This window comes from Cannabis sativa, chromosome 1 (genome assembly GCF_029168945.1).
Source record: "Cannabis sativa cultivar Pink pepper isolate KNU-18-1 chromosome 1, ASM2916894v1, whole genome shotgun sequence".
In the NCBI taxonomy this organism is placed as follows: domain Eukaryota; kingdom Viridiplantae; phylum Streptophyta; class Magnoliopsida; order Rosales; family Cannabaceae; genus Cannabis; species Cannabis sativa.
In genome coordinates this window covers 25,880,372-25,898,005 of record NC_083601.1, presented here as the reverse complement: position 1 = coordinate 25,898,005, position 17,634 = coordinate 25,880,372, and the positions used below count along the sequence as shown (strand labels likewise).

General features: G+C 32.8%; 2 protein-coding genes across 2 annotated transcripts; both read right to left on the bottom strand.

Moving 5' to 3' along the window:
• Positions 1 to 9,421: 9,421 nt before the first annotated feature.
• On the bottom strand, positions 9,422 to 12,191 carry LOC115706464 (E3 ubiquitin-protein ligase SINAT3). Its single transcript, XM_030634121.2, has 3 exons — positions 11,504 to 12,191; positions 10,454 to 10,840; positions 9,422 to 10,210 (listed from the first exon to the last, which is right to left on the bottom strand). The coding sequence occupies exons 1-3, from the start codon at positions 11,696 to 11,698 to the stop codon at positions 9,851 to 9,853; spliced, it is 942 nt and encodes a 313-aa protein (XP_030489981.2). The 5' UTR covers positions 11,699 to 12,191; the 3' UTR covers positions 9,422 to 9,850.
• Positions 12,192 to 13,026: 835 nt separating this feature from the next.
• Positions 13,027 to 15,721, bottom strand: LOC115705579 (UV-stimulated scaffold protein A homolog). The gene is made up of 2 exons (XM_030632949.2): positions 15,373 to 15,721; positions 13,027 to 15,065 (listed from the first exon to the last, which is right to left on the bottom strand). The coding sequence occupies exons 1-2, from the start codon at positions 15,565 to 15,567 to the stop codon at positions 13,305 to 13,307; spliced, it is 1,956 nt and encodes a 651-aa protein (XP_030488809.1). The 5' UTR covers positions 15,568 to 15,721; the 3' UTR covers positions 13,027 to 13,304.
• Between the last annotated feature and the right edge of the window lie 1,913 nt (positions 15,722 to 17,634).

Below are 17,634 nucleotides of genomic sequence, written 5' to 3'. Positions count from 1 at the left end.
CTTTTGGGTGCCAAGCCTGTGTCCTTTCCGATTGAACAAAATCATCGTCTTGCTAATGCTTCTGGGGATCCTTTGTCTTTCCCAGAGTCTTATAGGCGCTTGATTGGTCGTCTAATTTACTTGTCAGTCACTCGTCCTGATTTGGCATACTCTATACATATTCTATCACAATTTTTGCAAGAACCAAGGCAAGAACATTGGGAGGCAGCTTTGCGAGTGGTTCACTATTTGAAGGGCTCTCTTGGACAAGGCATCATATTACGAACTGACAACTCTCTTTCTCTATCAGGATGGTGTGATTCAGATTGGGCAGCATGTCCTCTTACTCATCGTTCACTCACTGGTCGGTTTGTGTTTCTTGGACATTATCCGATATCCGAATACCGCTCTATGGCTTCTCTTACATGTGAGTTAAAATGGTTGAAGGGTCTTCTCTTCAGTTTGGGTATTCAACATACTGCTGCTATTGGTCTATATTGTGACAGTCAATCGGCTTTACATATTGCTCAGAATCCCGTTTTTCATGAACGAACAAAGCACATTGAAGCAGATTATCATTTTATTCGTGATGCTATCCAGGATGGTACCATTCTTCCTTCTTATGTTTCTACTTCAGTTCAGTTGGCCGATATTTTTATAAAGCCTTTGGGTACAAGACAATTTGAGTTTCTTCTCACCAAGTTATGCTCCAACTTGAGGGGGGTATTAGGATATTCTCATATATTTTCATACATTCTCATATCATGAATTTTAAGAACATATCTCATATTTAATATTCTGATATTAAGGCTTGTGTTTAAGCTAGCCATTAAAGAGGGCGTAAGTTTAGGAAGGTATGAAATGTCTTTTATTCTTTCTGTATATATCATATGGTCATATCAATACAAAGAGACTCTACCCAATTACTATTCTTTTGTTACTTTTTATTTAAATATTTTATAATTATAAAAATAAAAATATGTTATAAATATTAATAATTATGTGGATGTCCAAATCTTTTATTTATAAACATGAGTTGTAATCAACATTCCTCTTTTCCTTAGTTTCCCTTTTTCTTAGTTTCTTAATATCTCACTCTTGTATTTGTATAAATAGGGGTTCACTCCATTGGAATAAACAACTCAGAAATTCTCATTCACTTTCTCTTTCTCTCTTCGTCTTCTTCTTCTTTCTTTTCATCTACTTTATATTATTTTATATTATTTTATAACACGTTATCAGCACGAGTCTCTGCCCAAGCTTCAAGCATGAGTCTCTGCCCAAGTCTCAATGTAAGTATCTTGTTAAAGTTCTTGAATTGTTTCAAAGTCAAAATACACTAAATATATATTTATATATATACTCCTCTGACTGAAACAATTTCAAGAATCATTTGGTTTCTTTTTTCTTTTTATCTATATATCATATATTATATATGTATGTATATGTTTTTATATATTTATTATTGATTATATATATATTATGTTCTCATCATTCATAATATTTACAATATATGTGTGCCTATGATATGATAGAGAAAATCTATATAAATTATACATATATCCAGAAGATTATGTATCATCGATAAAATATTGCATATATCCTAAATATTATGCATCATCGATAAAATATTACATATATCCTGAAGATTATGCATCATCGATAAAATATTACATATATCCTGAAGATTATGCATCCTTGATAACATATTGCATATATCCTGATGATTATGCGTCCTCAATAAAATCTTGCATATATCCTGAAGATTATGCAAACGTAATATTCATTATATAGTTGATGGATATATAATGAAAGAGATGAGTACATATTTATATATATGTTCTTGTATTCTTTGAGGACAATGAAAAGTAATCTAATATCGATATACATTTTGACAAACATTTCCTGAAGTAAATGTTTTATATTTGTCAAAAAAAAAATGATTGTATTTATGTGAATACAACTAAAGAATCATTAAAAATGATTATTATTGATGCAATTTTATAGTGGGTTTTGAATACCTAAAAAGAATATTAAGAAAATTGCATTGAAACATCAAAGTATAAGAATAACAGTGAGCATGACTAATGTTATTTAAATACATGAGACATGTATTTATTGTTCATCATTCCCTACAGAGAATGATACGAATTGAATTCAACTACTTTTAAAGATTGTTTGTATTAGTCATGTTACTATACATTGTTATTACTTGCAATGTTGGAAATTATTACATGTGACATATATTAAAGATTATGCAAAAATTGTATTCATATATTCTTTGAAATATTGTTAAAGAAATTGTTGAGTAATTTCTTTTTATATATGAACAAGTAATAAATTTTTAAGAAATTTATAATAATGTTATACTTGTTCAACGTCATTCCCCGAAGTGAATGAAATGATTTTAAATAATCAATGGCATTGTTTGCTACTCAAATATTTCCAGAAGAAATTGGAAACAACCAAAAGATGAAATACCACACACAATCAAAGTGCATGAAATCTATATATCATGTGTGAGATTGAATAATAGTAGTCGCGTACCTGTAGTACAGACACACTTATAATCAAGATAAAAGTATATTTGATTATTGAATAAGTGTGAATTGTACAAATTGATTGTACATTTAGAATATTTAAATATCATTCCCTGAAGAGAATGAATAGACATGAAATTCTATTTCAAAGAATATAAATTTCACATATATTGGTAATGCCAGAAGCAAATTAATATATGCATATTTTATTACTTCTTGAAATCAATAGTTTCAAACTATTGTTAGTACATGATATGTATATATATAGTTACTATATAATTCAGTTTGCATATTCCCAAAAGTGGATATATAATTTACTAATATTTGTTAGTGATCCAATATAATCAAAGTGATAAAGAATCGCAAAATGATTATTTGAAAAGCTTCCTGAAGAAGTACTCTTACATACAATTGCTACTTTGAGTAGTAAAATATCTTTGTATGTACCTAGATGTATAACTTTTATCTAGTTATGAAAGTAATAAGAGATGACTTATTATATGTACTGGTTGTACATTTAAATATATAATATATCAAGTCATGATAATTAGACTGATGAATAGTCTAAATAAATTAGACGACTTGTTAAAAAGATACCAGGAAAAATGAATGATATATTATGGTTATATCTATTTGACCATTATAACAACATGATGAAGTTGTTATGCACATTTTATATAATACACATCATTAAATTGATGATAGTGATTCCTGAACAAATATAAAATTTGATAAACATAATAGTGACTCTTGAAGAGTGTATATGTTTTGGAGAATAATATAATTATATTATTCGTGTATATAAAAATGAAACTTATAATGATTATGTTGTAATGAATTTACATTACCTTTGAAAGTTTCATTGAAATACAAATTATAGTGAACCTGAAGTTCATTAATTGAATTATTTTGACATGATAAATCATATGCAATAAATTGTCAAAGGATTTGACTAAATTTTGTTGAAGAACCAAAAGATTCTTCTCATTGTTAATTTATAAGGCTCAAAAGAAGAATGTGCATATATTTGCACATAGAAAATATTTAAATTATATTTCTTTAACAATCTTGAGCTATTGTTAGATTTTTATTGCATAGTTTCTTATCGATGTGATAAGATTATATAATCATGCATTTACAAAATGTGTAAATTTATGTATTTCTAATTATACACGTATGACTCATTCTTAGAAATGAATTAAGTTCATAAGGATTGAACTTGAAACTGAAGTTAATTGAACCTGAAGTTCAATGTCATATAGTATATATGAGTTTAAACAAATATTGATTCATTGTGATATACTGAAATCCCTACAGGTATATTAATATTATTAGATATCACAATTTTTAAAAATTCTCTCGATCAGGGGGAGAGAAGCAGTTGGGATCGATGATAATTTTTGAAAAATGATCCTTGCACAAAGTATATAAGAACAATATAGTTCAAAATGATATATACCAACTGCAAATCAATATTATTCAAAGTTGAGATAGAGTGAGTTGAAAACGCCTGAAGCGTAAATGAACAATGTAGAAATTATTAATAAATGTTCATTTGATTTGCCCTGAAGTTGTTAAATCTAGAGGTACTCATGGAGATACCTTAATGTTATAAAGTATTAAAATGATAACCGTGATGAAAAGGTACTCGAAAAGACTCCCAAGAGAAGTTAAACATAACACATTTGATCATAATTGAATCCCTGAAGTGATTCTATATAGGTACCTATAAATGATAAACATGTTTGAAAAATATGTAATTTAAAGAGATCTCTATAAGTTATGTCAATATGGGAGGAAATTATCATTTATTGAAATTTTTGTCGACAATAAATATTGAATGTTTGCATATGCAATAAACTAACATGAGATAGCAAGGATCATGGTATTAGATTTGTCGAGAATCATCGACATACATTTTGATTTTTGGCCAAAATATTATGACGCAATCCAGGCAAATTTACTCACATAAAGTGAAGTAAGACCTGTAGGGTGTGCAAATAAATATTTCTAATGAGAAATTTGCATATATGTATTTGTACATAATGAATTGTTGTACAAAGTTTGCATAGACATGGGATTGATTGAAGTAAGGCTTAAATATTGAGAAAATATAATCATGATTTGATTATAGCCTGGAATATATTTTATGAGAATTTATAAGCGTCACATAAATGTTGCAACAAAAGGTTATTTATTTGGAGCTCCTAATATAGTGAGAATTTAAAATAAGCCTTACTTAAAAATTCTAGAAGAATTTAATACATGTCTTAAGTGATATAAATTCAAAGTCGCGCGCACTATATGACAAAGATCTTTGTATGAAATAAAGACATGTAAGTAAATTATTATTTGAAAAATACCTATGGTTGTCTATGCAATATAAATACGTAAATTATACGTTGTGATAAACTCTTGAAGAGTTTTTTAATTAATTGCAAAACAAACTTTTATTTCTTTTGTATATCGAGAAATATTAAATGTATAAAGTTTGTTCATTAGTATTGAAGTCCTGAAGTACTTCATATGTATTAAGAATTATAGATATATGATCATTTGATATGAAAATTAAGATCATACAACAAGATGGAACAAATATATGGTCTTGGAGTACCATCATTGTCACAAATTAAAATTTATAGTACCATTAATGTGTTATGTTCATATCTACTTGAAATTTTAAATTTTCGTATGAACAAAGTTGTGTACACATATGAATGATACAATTAGACTAATGTTCCACGAACCCCTCATCTATAATTTAGAAGTCCATACATACTCTGAAAGAGTTATAGAAAATATATGATCAAAGATTATATATGGTGATATTTTAAAAGTGATAACAATAATCTTATGAGATTTATTATCACCAAAAAAATTATGGATCATATGTGCATGAGGGGGAGACATATTTATGTTGCACTCTTTTTCCCTTAGTTCAGGTTTTGTCCCACTGGGTTTTCCTGGCAAGGTTTTTAACGAGGCAACTTGCAAATAATTATGAATATGAAATATATATTGTACTCTTTTTCCCTAGCTCAGATTTTTGTCCCACTGGGTTTTTCTGGCAAGGTTTTTAACGAGGCAACTATAAATCATGTTAACATACTTGCATTTTATGAAGCAAGTAGAGAATGTGTGTGAGTGAGATCATTGACATAGCATATTCGGGAAACATATGGATTGCACTCAATAAAGAAGTATCAACCCAAGCAATTCTCTATGGATAATACTGCTTGCATATCGCTCAACTAAAAGGATGGTACATTGAAGGATATAGAGTCAGAACACATTTCACCAAATTCTTCTTTATACGCTTCAAGAAAATTCATATTGGTGTTCAACATATTCAATCAAGTGTCAATCTTGCAAACTTATTCACAAAGTTATTACCAACATCAACATTTGAGAAGAGGGCAGATAAGATCGAAATTCGTCGATTAGAAGATCTCCACAAATGCCTAAATGAGGGGGAGTTAGTTTACACTATACTCTTTTTCTTTTGATCAAGTTTTCAGCAAGATTTTTAATAAGGCAGTTATTATGGACATCCAAGGGGGAGTGTTATAAATATTAATAATTATGTGGATGTCCAAATCTTTTATTTATTACCATGAGTTGTAATCAACATTCCTCTTTTCCTTAGTTTCCCTTTTTCTTAGTTTCTTAATATCTCACTCTTGTATTTGTATAAATAGGGGTTCACCCCATTGGAATAAACAACTCAGAAATTCTCATTCACTTTCTCTTTCTCTCTTCATCTTCTTCTTCTTTCTTTTCATCTACTTTATATTATTTTATATTATTTTATAACAAAATAAAAGTAATAGGAATATTTTGGTTAATATACCTTTTATTTCATTACATTCTCATACCAAATCAAATACAATAATTTTAATTACAGTACTCATCACGGTTGTACATAAACTTTTATAAACTACTCAATCTGAATAATTTACCAAAACCAACCCGAGATAATTCGATAAAAAATATAAACCGACAAACCCGACAAAAATATAACCTGTCCAATCTTTATATTGGGGGGGTTGAAAATAATACCAAGCCGAACTAACCCGACCAACCCGATTAAGAGATTTTTATATATATATTTTTATTATGTATATTTATATATTATATAATTTATATCACAATTTAAAAATATAAAGTTCAAACTAATATATTTTATTTATGGTAGTTTATTTGAATTTTAAATTCAATTTATATATATTTTTATCATTATTACAATTAATAAAAATAAAAATCTAAAAAAACTAAAAAAAAAAACATTAGTGGTTGGTTTGTACAGGTTAACCCGACCAAATCGATCAATTTTATTGAACAGATTACTATTTTCTTTTTTCTTAATTGGATGGATTGCACATAAATTTTTGTAACTCAATCTTTACATTGGGTTGAATAAAATGTAGCAAAAATTGACCAAATTGACCGATCTACACCCCTAATACTCATTACAATAACAAACCAAATATTATAATTAATTACTATTACAATTCTTAATCCATTACATTGTTATCACTTTTTCATTACATCAAACTAAACATCACCTAAAGTTCTAAATATAGGAAATGCTTTTTTTTTTTTTAAAAAAAAAAAAAAAACATTTCTTCTTTCGATTCATAGAGTTTGACATTTCTTGTGCATATGTCAAACTCTATTCTCATCTTCTTCTTTTAAGAATTTTAGATCTTTATTACCTGTTTTTTAGAGTGTATGTTTTGTTGCATTTTGTTTCACTAAATGTACACTATAGATAGAAAACTATGTTAGGAAGAATTTTCTTCCTAATGTACTTTTGACTTCTCATCAATAAACTTTTTGGTCATTTTATTCAAAAAAAATTGTATATTAGTTTTTTGCTAGATTGAGTTAGTGTTGTAAATATAGACTTGACTTTTTGACACAGCATGAGCCTCTTGGCACGAGCATGACCCGACAAGAAAAAATATGTGCTTAGACACGATACGACCCATATTTTTTATGGCCCGACACGACACGACTCGTATTTTAAAAATTAAAAAGCTCAAAAAATATAAGTTAGACTAACACAACACGCACGTATTTACAGTTATAAATTGAGTATTCCTTGGTTACTTTCATTTATTTTAATCTAATATATATTTTTCTTTAAGGTGTATCTATAAATCACATACAAATTTATGGCAAGTTATTTTTGATAAGTGAGATTGATTAGTTGTATCAAAGTTGGGTGTGACTTGTAGAGGTGAAGTTATATTTATGAATTCCCATTCAAATCAAAAACTTGAGCACATTTTAGTTAGGGTTGCACTTGCACATATTTGACTTTGTAGTATCAATATCTAATAAGCAATATATTGTGTTTTAGTATAGTAACTGAATTATTTCTTTCTAATAATTTCTAAACTGTAAATAGTTACGTTCTTGGGATGACCAATTTGAATTAATATGCTTATATTACCCAAAAAATTTTCCCCTAAATGCAAAGTTATTAAAATTGGTAATATATGCCCATTTAAACAATTTTCCTAAACTACCCCTCTCATTTCTCTCACCCTTTGAAATCAGCCTCTCTCATCCTCTCTCTTAGTCTCTCTGCCGAAACCCACCCCAAACCCAAAACGCACACAGTCGGCCGAGCACTCCGACGAGCACACAGTCGGACCAACTCGCAACCCGAGCACACAGTCGGACCAACTCGCAACCCCGACCCACTCCGACGAACTCCCAACCCCGACCCACTCCGAAAATGTCAAAGGTATGTGTTTTTTTTTTTCCTGCGATTTGAGAGAGGGAAGAAGACAAAGGTCCGATGGTCGGACCTTGGGGGTCCGATGGTCGGACCCATCGGACCCCCAAGGTCCGACCATCGGACCTTTGAAATTTTTTTTTTTTTTTTTTTTTCTCTGCGATTTTGGAGATAGAGGAAGAAAGGGTCGATGGTCGGACCTTCGGGTCCGATGGGTCCGATGGTCGGACCCATCGGACCGAAAGGTCCGACCGACTTTATTTTATTTTTTTTTTTTTTTTTTTTTTTCCCCGCGATTTGAGAGAGAGGGGAAGAGAGAGGTCCGATGGTCGGACCTTGGGGTCCGATGGGTCCGATTGGTCGGACCCCATCGGACCCCATGGTCCGACCATCGGACCTGGGGTGTGGGATTATTGGGACCGGCTAGATAGAGAGAGAAAGAGAGATAGTTTTAGTTTGGGGGTATTTTTGGGGTTTTGAAAAAAAAGTATAGTTTTTTTAGGATTTTAATTATTGGTTTAAAAATCAAATTTTTTGATTTTCTAAGCATAGAAAATCAAATTTCCCTATATCTAATACGAGAGCATATAAACCAAAACTATATGATGTGATGAGGTCAAAGCAAAGATACTCTCTTTTCTTATTCTATCAGAATAGTCCATTGAGCCAAATAATTCTTGTTTGCATAGCAAGTAACTCAAAACTACAAGTTTCTTTCAAAGTCAATATATTATTAGTAATATTATTACAATATTGAATGAGGAAGTAAAAGATTTACACTTGAGAAACTCCCCCAAATTCAATTCCAATTCCCATTACAGAGCAATGGCTTCACCGACTTCCCTTGCCGACTGGAAAGCAGCAATTTTAGATTCTGTAATGGTCTGTATCAGACCATACACCATACATATCTATACACGAGATGAAAACATGCGATTGGCAGAAGCAGGTTTCTTTCTTGTCCCTGCTGAATCTCCTTCGTGTTTGCGTGTGGATCGATTTGTCGGGTGTAATTTTTGTATTGGGATAGAAATTCCCATAGAATTGTACAATTTTTATCCAACTACCATAATTTTGGCCAAGTTCAAAATGCCAATATTTATGTAAACTTTTGAAAAAAAATAAATCAACTTTAGATGAACGAACCAATGGAAAATGAAGGGAAGTAGCATATGATATCTTTTATACGAAGAAATCATTTCACAAACAGACTTGACTTTTAACGGCGCACTTTGCAGTTTTTGCCGTTAAAATATCTTCTGTATTCTTTAATGGAAAGATGGAGACCCCCCCTGAAGTCCAGTAGATTTCCTTTGTGTTTCAACTACCTACTTATACTGACAGGACAATGGCTCATCCTCCACACTGTTATACACACAAGTATACATATATTTATATAAATATATATGGAATTGCACAGCATCGTACGGGCAAGTTTCCATATTTCAGGTGAGAAAAACTCGAAGCTTCACAGACTATGTACCAAACCAATGTAAATGAAACAAATGAATCGTGTTATGTCCAGAATCACTGATAACGGTTAGTGTTCGTGGCACATATGGGAGAGAGAGTGATTCAAACCAGGTTAAGTGCAGAGTGGTATGCAGTTACCATTTTCCAGGTTCTGCTGTTCTTTCCATATACGGCCTGTAACTCTCAACTTGAGTTCTTTCTTGTCTCCTCCCGAAAAGAAGAGTGCCATGTTTCGTTGTATTATAAGGCCATCGTGGCTATCTCTGACCTTCTTGTGGCTATCCCGGATGCTTCTAGGGTTGCCCTCCCATATAAGCTTTCGGTCATTTCCTCCAACCTCAAGGCTGTAACTGTAGTTTTGTGCTTCTGTCTCATCCCCCATGAAACGCAGAAATGCCATGTAAACAGGTGCCATCCCAAGCTGGAAAGCTTCAAAATGGAGACAGAAATACTGACCAAAACAGTGGAAGACCTATAACACGAAAAGAAGTAACAGACACTTCAGATCAATAGAATCAGACTTGCAATTCTGTGTCTGACATGGGAATATGAACACTCTAGAATGCAGCACAAAAAAATGGAGGAACAAATGTGTAAATCTTGCTTGCATTATAATATCACTGCTAATTTTGTTTAATATCCCAAAGTGTTATGGTCATTAAACCAGTAGCAAAATATGGCAAAAGCAAAGGTTCTATCACATCATATAACTTACAGTTAACATCCATGTAGCATTTTCCACTTCCCGGGGGTTAGACTTTACATAACGGTGGTTAAATGTACAGCCCGAGTGCATGTCAACCTTGTGATAATCTCGTAGATGACCAACAAGAAAAGGTATATCCCCAACAACAGAGCAGTCTGATCCAGCATATGGGCAGTTGTACGGTCTGAAATTACATAGAGACTCATGTTTGAGTTTACTGTAGTAGGGGAAAATCTCAGGGCAACCGTGAGAGCAGTACTTGCAAGGCAGTTCAAGCGATTCAGCTACCTTCTCTAGTGCTAAACACCTTATATCACCAAGCTCTTGTCTACACGTAGGGCATCTATTGTGAACTCTTGTTTTACAAGTAGAACAAAGGGTATGGCCATTGTGACACTGCAGAAGCAAAATTTTCCTAGATATCAGCCATAATATTCAGCAAAACCCTGAACAAGATATAACAAGCCCCAATAAATACTTGAAACCAGTTGCCAATACGTCAACAATTCAAAGTAAGTTTAGAATTAGTTTCAATAGCTTCTGAGATCATCCATTCAATAAAAGTGAAGTAAAACAAAATTCCATCTAGTTGTAAAATGATATGATGAAAGTCTTCTTGTTTCTTTTTTTTTTTGAACAATATTGATGAACCAAGAAAACCTCATAATTCACTTAATAAAAACCTCTTATTAATCATAGTAAATACTACTTTTCAGTATTCTAAAACAACTTCCTTAACAATCACCCCTATGGGCATGTGTAGTCATCCTATTAAAAGATCCCCATTTTCTTAAATTTCACCTATTTCAGAAAAAATAATTCTACATGAATCACTTAAGGGAGATATCATTCTCATGCTAATAGAGAATCTATCAAACAAAAGATCAAACAAACAAAAAAAATTCATCTACAATTTCCTTCAATCCTTAATTCAATGAAAAATGTTATGCAATTGGGAATAACACAATCCATGGTGAACAGAAACCAAATCCTTGATGGGTCAGTAAACTTTCCCAGAATTGAGACCCCTAAAAAGGAAGAAGAAGAAGAACAACAAACCTGATGGATGGGAGGGTACATTGAATTGGTGCAGACAGGGCATTCAAGAAGCTCGTGAACACTGGTTGTAACAGGATTGTTGCTACCGTTCTGAGACTTTGGAACTGAAACGAACTGGTGGTGAGAACGGCTAGGAATTGCATCTTCGTCGAACACATCAGAAGATATAACGGTTTCAATACTTTCGGGTTCCATTATTACTATAAACAAACCCCCAATTTTATTTCCAAATAAAAAACTTTGAAAATGTATTAATTAAATTTTGATGGATATAATTCATAAACGATGTAAAAACAATTGTCCCCCAAAAAAATAAAAGAGAAAAAAGGAAGAAGAATTAAGTTTTTGATCTCAATCTGGATTACAAAGAAAAGGATCACAACTATTTCATCAAAAGGGCTTCTTTCCTTTTTGAGTTTCGTTTGGTAAGGACAAAAAAAACATGGGTCGCCATAGACATCTTCAAGGAAGGAATCAACCCAGTCTCTCCCTCTCTAAGGGATTTCAACTTCGAATTGTCTCAGCACAGAGGGATAATACAGACAAGGACATGGGATTTTTTTTCTCCTTTTCTCTTTTGTTCCAAACAAATAATCTATGAAATTTCTTAAGGTTGTGATTTATTTTATTAATTAATTTATTTTAATAAGAGATAAAATAAGAGGAATATAGTTAATTTAAGTTAAAAATATTATGTTTTTAGTTGGGTATTAGCTGTGGTTAACCCGTATGTAGAAAAAAGTAGAAAGTGGGTCAGAACAGGGGAGACATATGAGGTGGCTAAGGGTGTATTTAGTACTCTCCAGTTTCAACCAATTATTACAGGGACGACATGGTTAACCTATTTTATTTTATTTTATTAAATTTGGTAGGTCCCAGTTTATCTTTATCGGTTTTGCACTTCTGGCATTTTAATTTTTTTAATTGAATAAAATTATTAATTGTGAAAGTCTCGAAGTAGATACACACATACATTTATATAAGTAACTATTCATATTGGGATACATCGAGTGCCTTTTATATCAAGCTTTGAGTAATTCCTTTTATATCAAGCTTTGAGTAATTAAGTACATAGGCATTAGTTCTGTTCAGCTTGAGATAACATCAAATGTGTCATGATCACGATTCTTAATCGTAAGCATTTAAGTGATGTGATATCTCACAACAATGCCAATGCCTTAAAAAAAGAGTTACTTGGGAAAGAGAGATATCGTAGTTCTTTGAAGTAGCCATCCATTAAGTAGTTGAAGCGAAAGTTCAGCCTCTCTCTCTCTGCCTATCATATTAATGTTGCATCATTTCTTAGCTGACAAACCAGTGAGCCATGGCTAAGCCTTAAGATATCCTTAATTAATTCATTTAAATATAATTCAATTATGTTATCATTAGTTGTGCTTAAACAGTTATGGAAGACAACGAAATTCTACTGACTAGGTTGTACAAGAACCCCCACAAAAATGATGGGATACAAAGCTTCCAAAACCTGTGGCTTCACACATGGATCCCATCTTCTTATTCATCTCTTCATATACAAATTTTTCTCATTTATTTCAAGAAAAAATAATAAACATATATTACAAGACTGATCAAACCAACCTATAAAACAAATACAATAAAACAAAGAAAGAAAGCATCAGTGCTCTTCTGTTTCATCTGTTTAGTATAGCTGTGAAACCAGAATGCCAATGTTTACAATCTCTCTTATTAAAAAGCTAAAAAAAAATTGTTTTGCAATCTCCACCTACTCTGCATCTAGGGATTATTTTCTAAATAATCAAATAAATGTATATGATGACTTCATTTACCACTGATTTGGGAAAGCTTCTCTGTACTTTGCATCCTCAGCCGACGTAAGCTGTGATACTGTTGCACTCCTTGTCCGTGCGTTCAATAGCCTTTGAGCTAATCTATCTTTTGGAGTAACTTTCTTCTTCAACATCGAAGCAAGTGTCTGCTTCTTTTTAGAGAGCTGATTCTGTGTAGTTGCCTCCATGTCTTCTCCAATAGATGCAGAATATGAAGTTGAAGCCATTGCAGCATCCTTTAAACAAGCCTCATTGTGCTCCCTTACTTTTGCAAGTTTAGCACGCTTCAAGGATTGTTTATCAGCTGCTCTCATGATTGCTACCTCTTTATCTCTCTCACGTACATTCTTAACAGCTTGTTTTGCTATGCGTTCTACTAAGTCAGTACCTGAATCAGAAGTTGCCTCATCATTTTTCAAGCAATCCTGATCAAGTGGTTTTCCTTCATTATCTCGAGGAACGATAGGTCCATGAAATGGGCATACTTTCAAATCTCTTCTCTGACAAAGTCCACCTTTTTTCAAAGGGGCACGACATGGTTGAATTTCAACTTGATCTTCACTATATACTGTTGCCTGAATATTTAATTCTGCAATTTTCTCTGCAGGAATGACTGCATCATAGTCCACTCTACCCCAGTGGCTTTCAAGCTCCAGTCCCCGCTGGTTGGCTAAAACATCCTTTTGTGAACTCCAATTGTCCAACTGAGAGCCCCATTGAACAACTGGAGCATCAGCCAATAGCTTACTCTTCAAAGGGTTTGATTTATTTCTACGACTTTCACGAAGCATTTTTTTCTTACCTCGGTCTTTAGCACTGCATGAAGGACCAGTATTTTCCACCTTAGTGGATACTGATGCAACGGTAACACTGTTATTTCCATTTTGGTGTGCAATAGAGCTTTCACTCTCGGTACATCCAGTTTTCCCCTCCTCCCAAAAATCTTCTTCTTCATTATTACTTTCAGTATTTAAAAGAGAACAACCTGCTTCTTCACACTTCTTCTTCACTGATAGAAGACGATTTTGGATATTAATGAGCTCCTTCAAAATGGAATCTCTTAATTTGTTATCTGTCAATTCAACCCGTATAAGTACAGAGATCCCTTCTCGAACTGAAACCAAATGCTTTGTCACAACAAGCCTGTATAGCTCCCTCAATGCATCAAAAACCACTTTATTATCTATGCTCTCATGAACCTTTTCTCCTTCTTCCAATGTGGTGATACGTAACTGCCTCAATTCAACCGAATGGATCTCTACGAAATCATCCTCATCAATAGACTCCAACGCCACAGGGGGTTTCTCCCCACTACGAACAATGTCCAAACACTCTCCAATCTCATTAATTGTAGTTTGTATTTCATCCTCCATGGATGAGAAATTCCCTTTCAAAGCCTCATACTTGTTAAGAACGATCTCTTTCGACCTTCGCTCCCTCTCTCTTCTCTCCCGCTGAAACCGAGCTGCATTTGCTTGCAGATTAGGGAACTGAAACCTGAGAGTATTCTTCAGGTAATCAAACCCCAATCTAATCTGTCTGTAATGAATCCCGAACGAGTCATTCCATTTCTCCAAAAACTCAATCGCCTTGGAACGCAGAAGGCTTGCAACAGCTGGTGGATCAGGAAGAGGCTGATTCCCCCGAAATCCGATGCTCAGAGTTAACAGAACGTCCATACGCTCAACAAGGAGCCCCCGGAAGAGCTTGGACCGCATGAAAAGTTGGTCAATTATGAGAAGGCTAAGGTACCGAACCTGCAAATACCATATAAAGTTGGTTCTCACCCATCTAAACCAAAAATAGACGAACCAAATACCATATAAATTTTCATTATAAATTAAATTAATCCCCCTCATCTAATTCTCACCAATTTAATCAAAAAGTCAAATATCTGTCATTTCCCCTCAATTTTCATAGCAATCAAAAACAAAATACGAAGACACAATCCTAACAATTATTATGTTTCAATAAAATATTGGAATCCCTCAACTACTCAAATACTAAAAGGAACGGATTTAATAAAATTGGATAATGAAACGAAAATCGAAGACGAGAGAGAACCTGTGCATGGTCGCGTTTCATGAGGTCCAATAGGGTATGGGCGGCGAGTCGGAGTTCAGAATCAGAGTAGCGGACCACAAATTTGATGGCCTTGAGGAGGCGTGGGTCGATTTCTGGTTCGGTTGAGTTGATCGCCCTTTGAATGAGGGCCCTGACCTTCCCTTCTCTTCCACCTTCATCTCTCTCGTCTTCCATTCCAACACAACAGGTTTTCTTTCTTGGGTGGAGAGAGAAAGAAGAGAGAGGTGACCAATTGGGATTTGAAAAAGCGATAGCTCTCCAGATTTTTGGATGTTTTCGCGCTGAGCAAGTCAATTTGGTCCTATAACGACAATCGTTTTCAACTTTCAAAGCCAATACAATATTTTTAAAGACCCGACTATATATCCGATTAAACGACAATGAAAAGAAAACTTTAAATTATCTTTGATATTAACTTCTATTTAAATTTACAGAAAATCATGACGTAATTCTCAAAGTAATTAAGAAAATACCTGACTATATTTTATTTATTTATTTTTTAATGAAGAACTTAAAATATAAGATTAACTTATATATAAATTGTACTTCTATTTAATCAAAACTAGTTTCCTGATAATAAAATGAAAAAACCAATTTTTTATAGAAGAAAACAGTAAAAAATAGTTTTGCTAAGACAATGAATTAAAAAAAGAGCTATTTCCACGTAATTAAAACTAGCATCTTAATAAAGAAACCAGTTACGACTACCAAAACTCATATCAGATTTGTTTATTATAAAATCAGTTCTTTAGTGTAAGAATTTGGTTTCTAGATCCCCAACTGTAGTAGAATCCGTTCGATCTTTTGAGTTTTTGGTGGCGGAGAACACATATTTAGAATCCGTTTGAGCTGTCAATCGTCGAATGTGTGGGTTGCCGGTCGCCAGATGAGTCGCTGGTAAACGGAGGTTGATACATAAGTGGACTGTTGAGAGGTGAGGCAGGTAGACTACTTAAATGGAAGAGAAAAAATAGCTTTGAGATTTTTTATCTTTTTGAAATAATTTATCTAAACATCAAATATAGACTTTGAAAATTAAGTTTTTACATGTATAGCATAGACAATAGCATAAAATAATTTAAAAACTAAAATATACCATAAAAAGTGGCAAAACCTAAAGTACCATATTTTTGTAACAAAATTTTAAAATATCATATGAGTGTAATTTCTTCAACAAACAATTGGTCGTAATAGAAGAAATGAATAAATAACAAACTTCATGTAAAATTGTCATAATTGATAATACTTTTATGAGCCAGAAACCCCAGGCTAAGCCCATGGAAACCTTTATGGGCCATCATCTCTGTTGGTTAATCGTCACCTTTATGGGCCTCAGGCCTTCGGCATCTAATGGGCCGTGAGCCTTAAACTGCTCATCTTGAACCAAATACATCCCAACACAAACACATGATTTAGGATAAAATACTTTCTTAATTCGTACAATAAATCTAGCATTTTCTATATAATAATCCTTTGAGGTGGAAACTTAAGTCCTTCATCATATATTTTTTTATCTACTTTATTTATTTATTAAGAGGACAATGGACATGATCTCTGATTCTCTGGCACATGGAGAGTATGTAAAGGATGTAGGTTATTGTGTACCATTATTATTCAATAAATAAATAAATTAATAAGAGTAGTTAGTACTTAGTATCTTCCCCTGATCTTCATGAGACTAATTATCTCACGGTCCAACTTTTCACAAGCATAATACAAACCCGTGTCCAAGATCTTTGAACAATTCACTGCGTATAAACATATTTTAAGTTAAATACGCCAAAATTGTTTCCTCAATTAATACTCATATTTATATACATATTTTTTTTTCTTAGTTTACTTGAGCAATGCATATATTATATATACACGATCTCTATGAAAATGGCACCCTAATTTATTGGGTAAATGTCTTTTTCTCCATTCTTTTACCCTGAGCAATGAGCATGGAGAATTTCATTACCCAAAAAACGCCACTAACCAGAATACTTCAATCTCAAGATAGAATATGACTTTTAGAGCTAGCATAGCATAATACTCATGAACAGAAAATAAGTGAATGTGACATTTTTTTGAATTTGATATTATTTAGTCCATGAGGTTGGTGGCCAGTTGGAGTGAATGAGTGAGTGAGTGGCCACTTCTTTTGACTTACTATACTGCTACTGCTGGGTAGCTCGTGCCACGTGCTGCTTGCATGTGCTTTTTACAGGCTTATGTAACCAGTGAATGGAGACTTTGGTG

Excerpts from the sequence above, each read along its gene's own strand:
- LOC115706464 (XM_030634121.2), bottom strand. The coding sequence starts at position 11,698 with ATGGAACCCGAAAGTATTGAAACCGTTATATCTTCTGATGTGTTCGAC. Across the intron at positions 10,841-11,503 it reads TGTACCCTCCCATCCATCAG|TGTCACAATGGCCATACCCT; the intron begins GTTTGTTGTTCT and ends TTGCTTCTGCAG. Across the intron at positions 10,211-10,453 it reads ATGCTACATGGATGTTAACT|GTCTTCCACTGTTTTGGTCA; the intron begins GTAAGTTATATG and ends TTCGTGTTATAG.
- LOC115705579 (XM_030632949.2), bottom strand. The coding sequence starts at position 15,567 with ATGGAAGACGAGAGAGATGAAGGTGGAAGAGAAGGGAAGGTCAGGGCC. Across the intron at positions 15,066-15,372 it reads TGAAACGCGACCATGCACAG|GTTCGGTACCTTAGCCTTCT; the intron begins GTTCTCTCTCGT and ends TGGTATTTGCAG.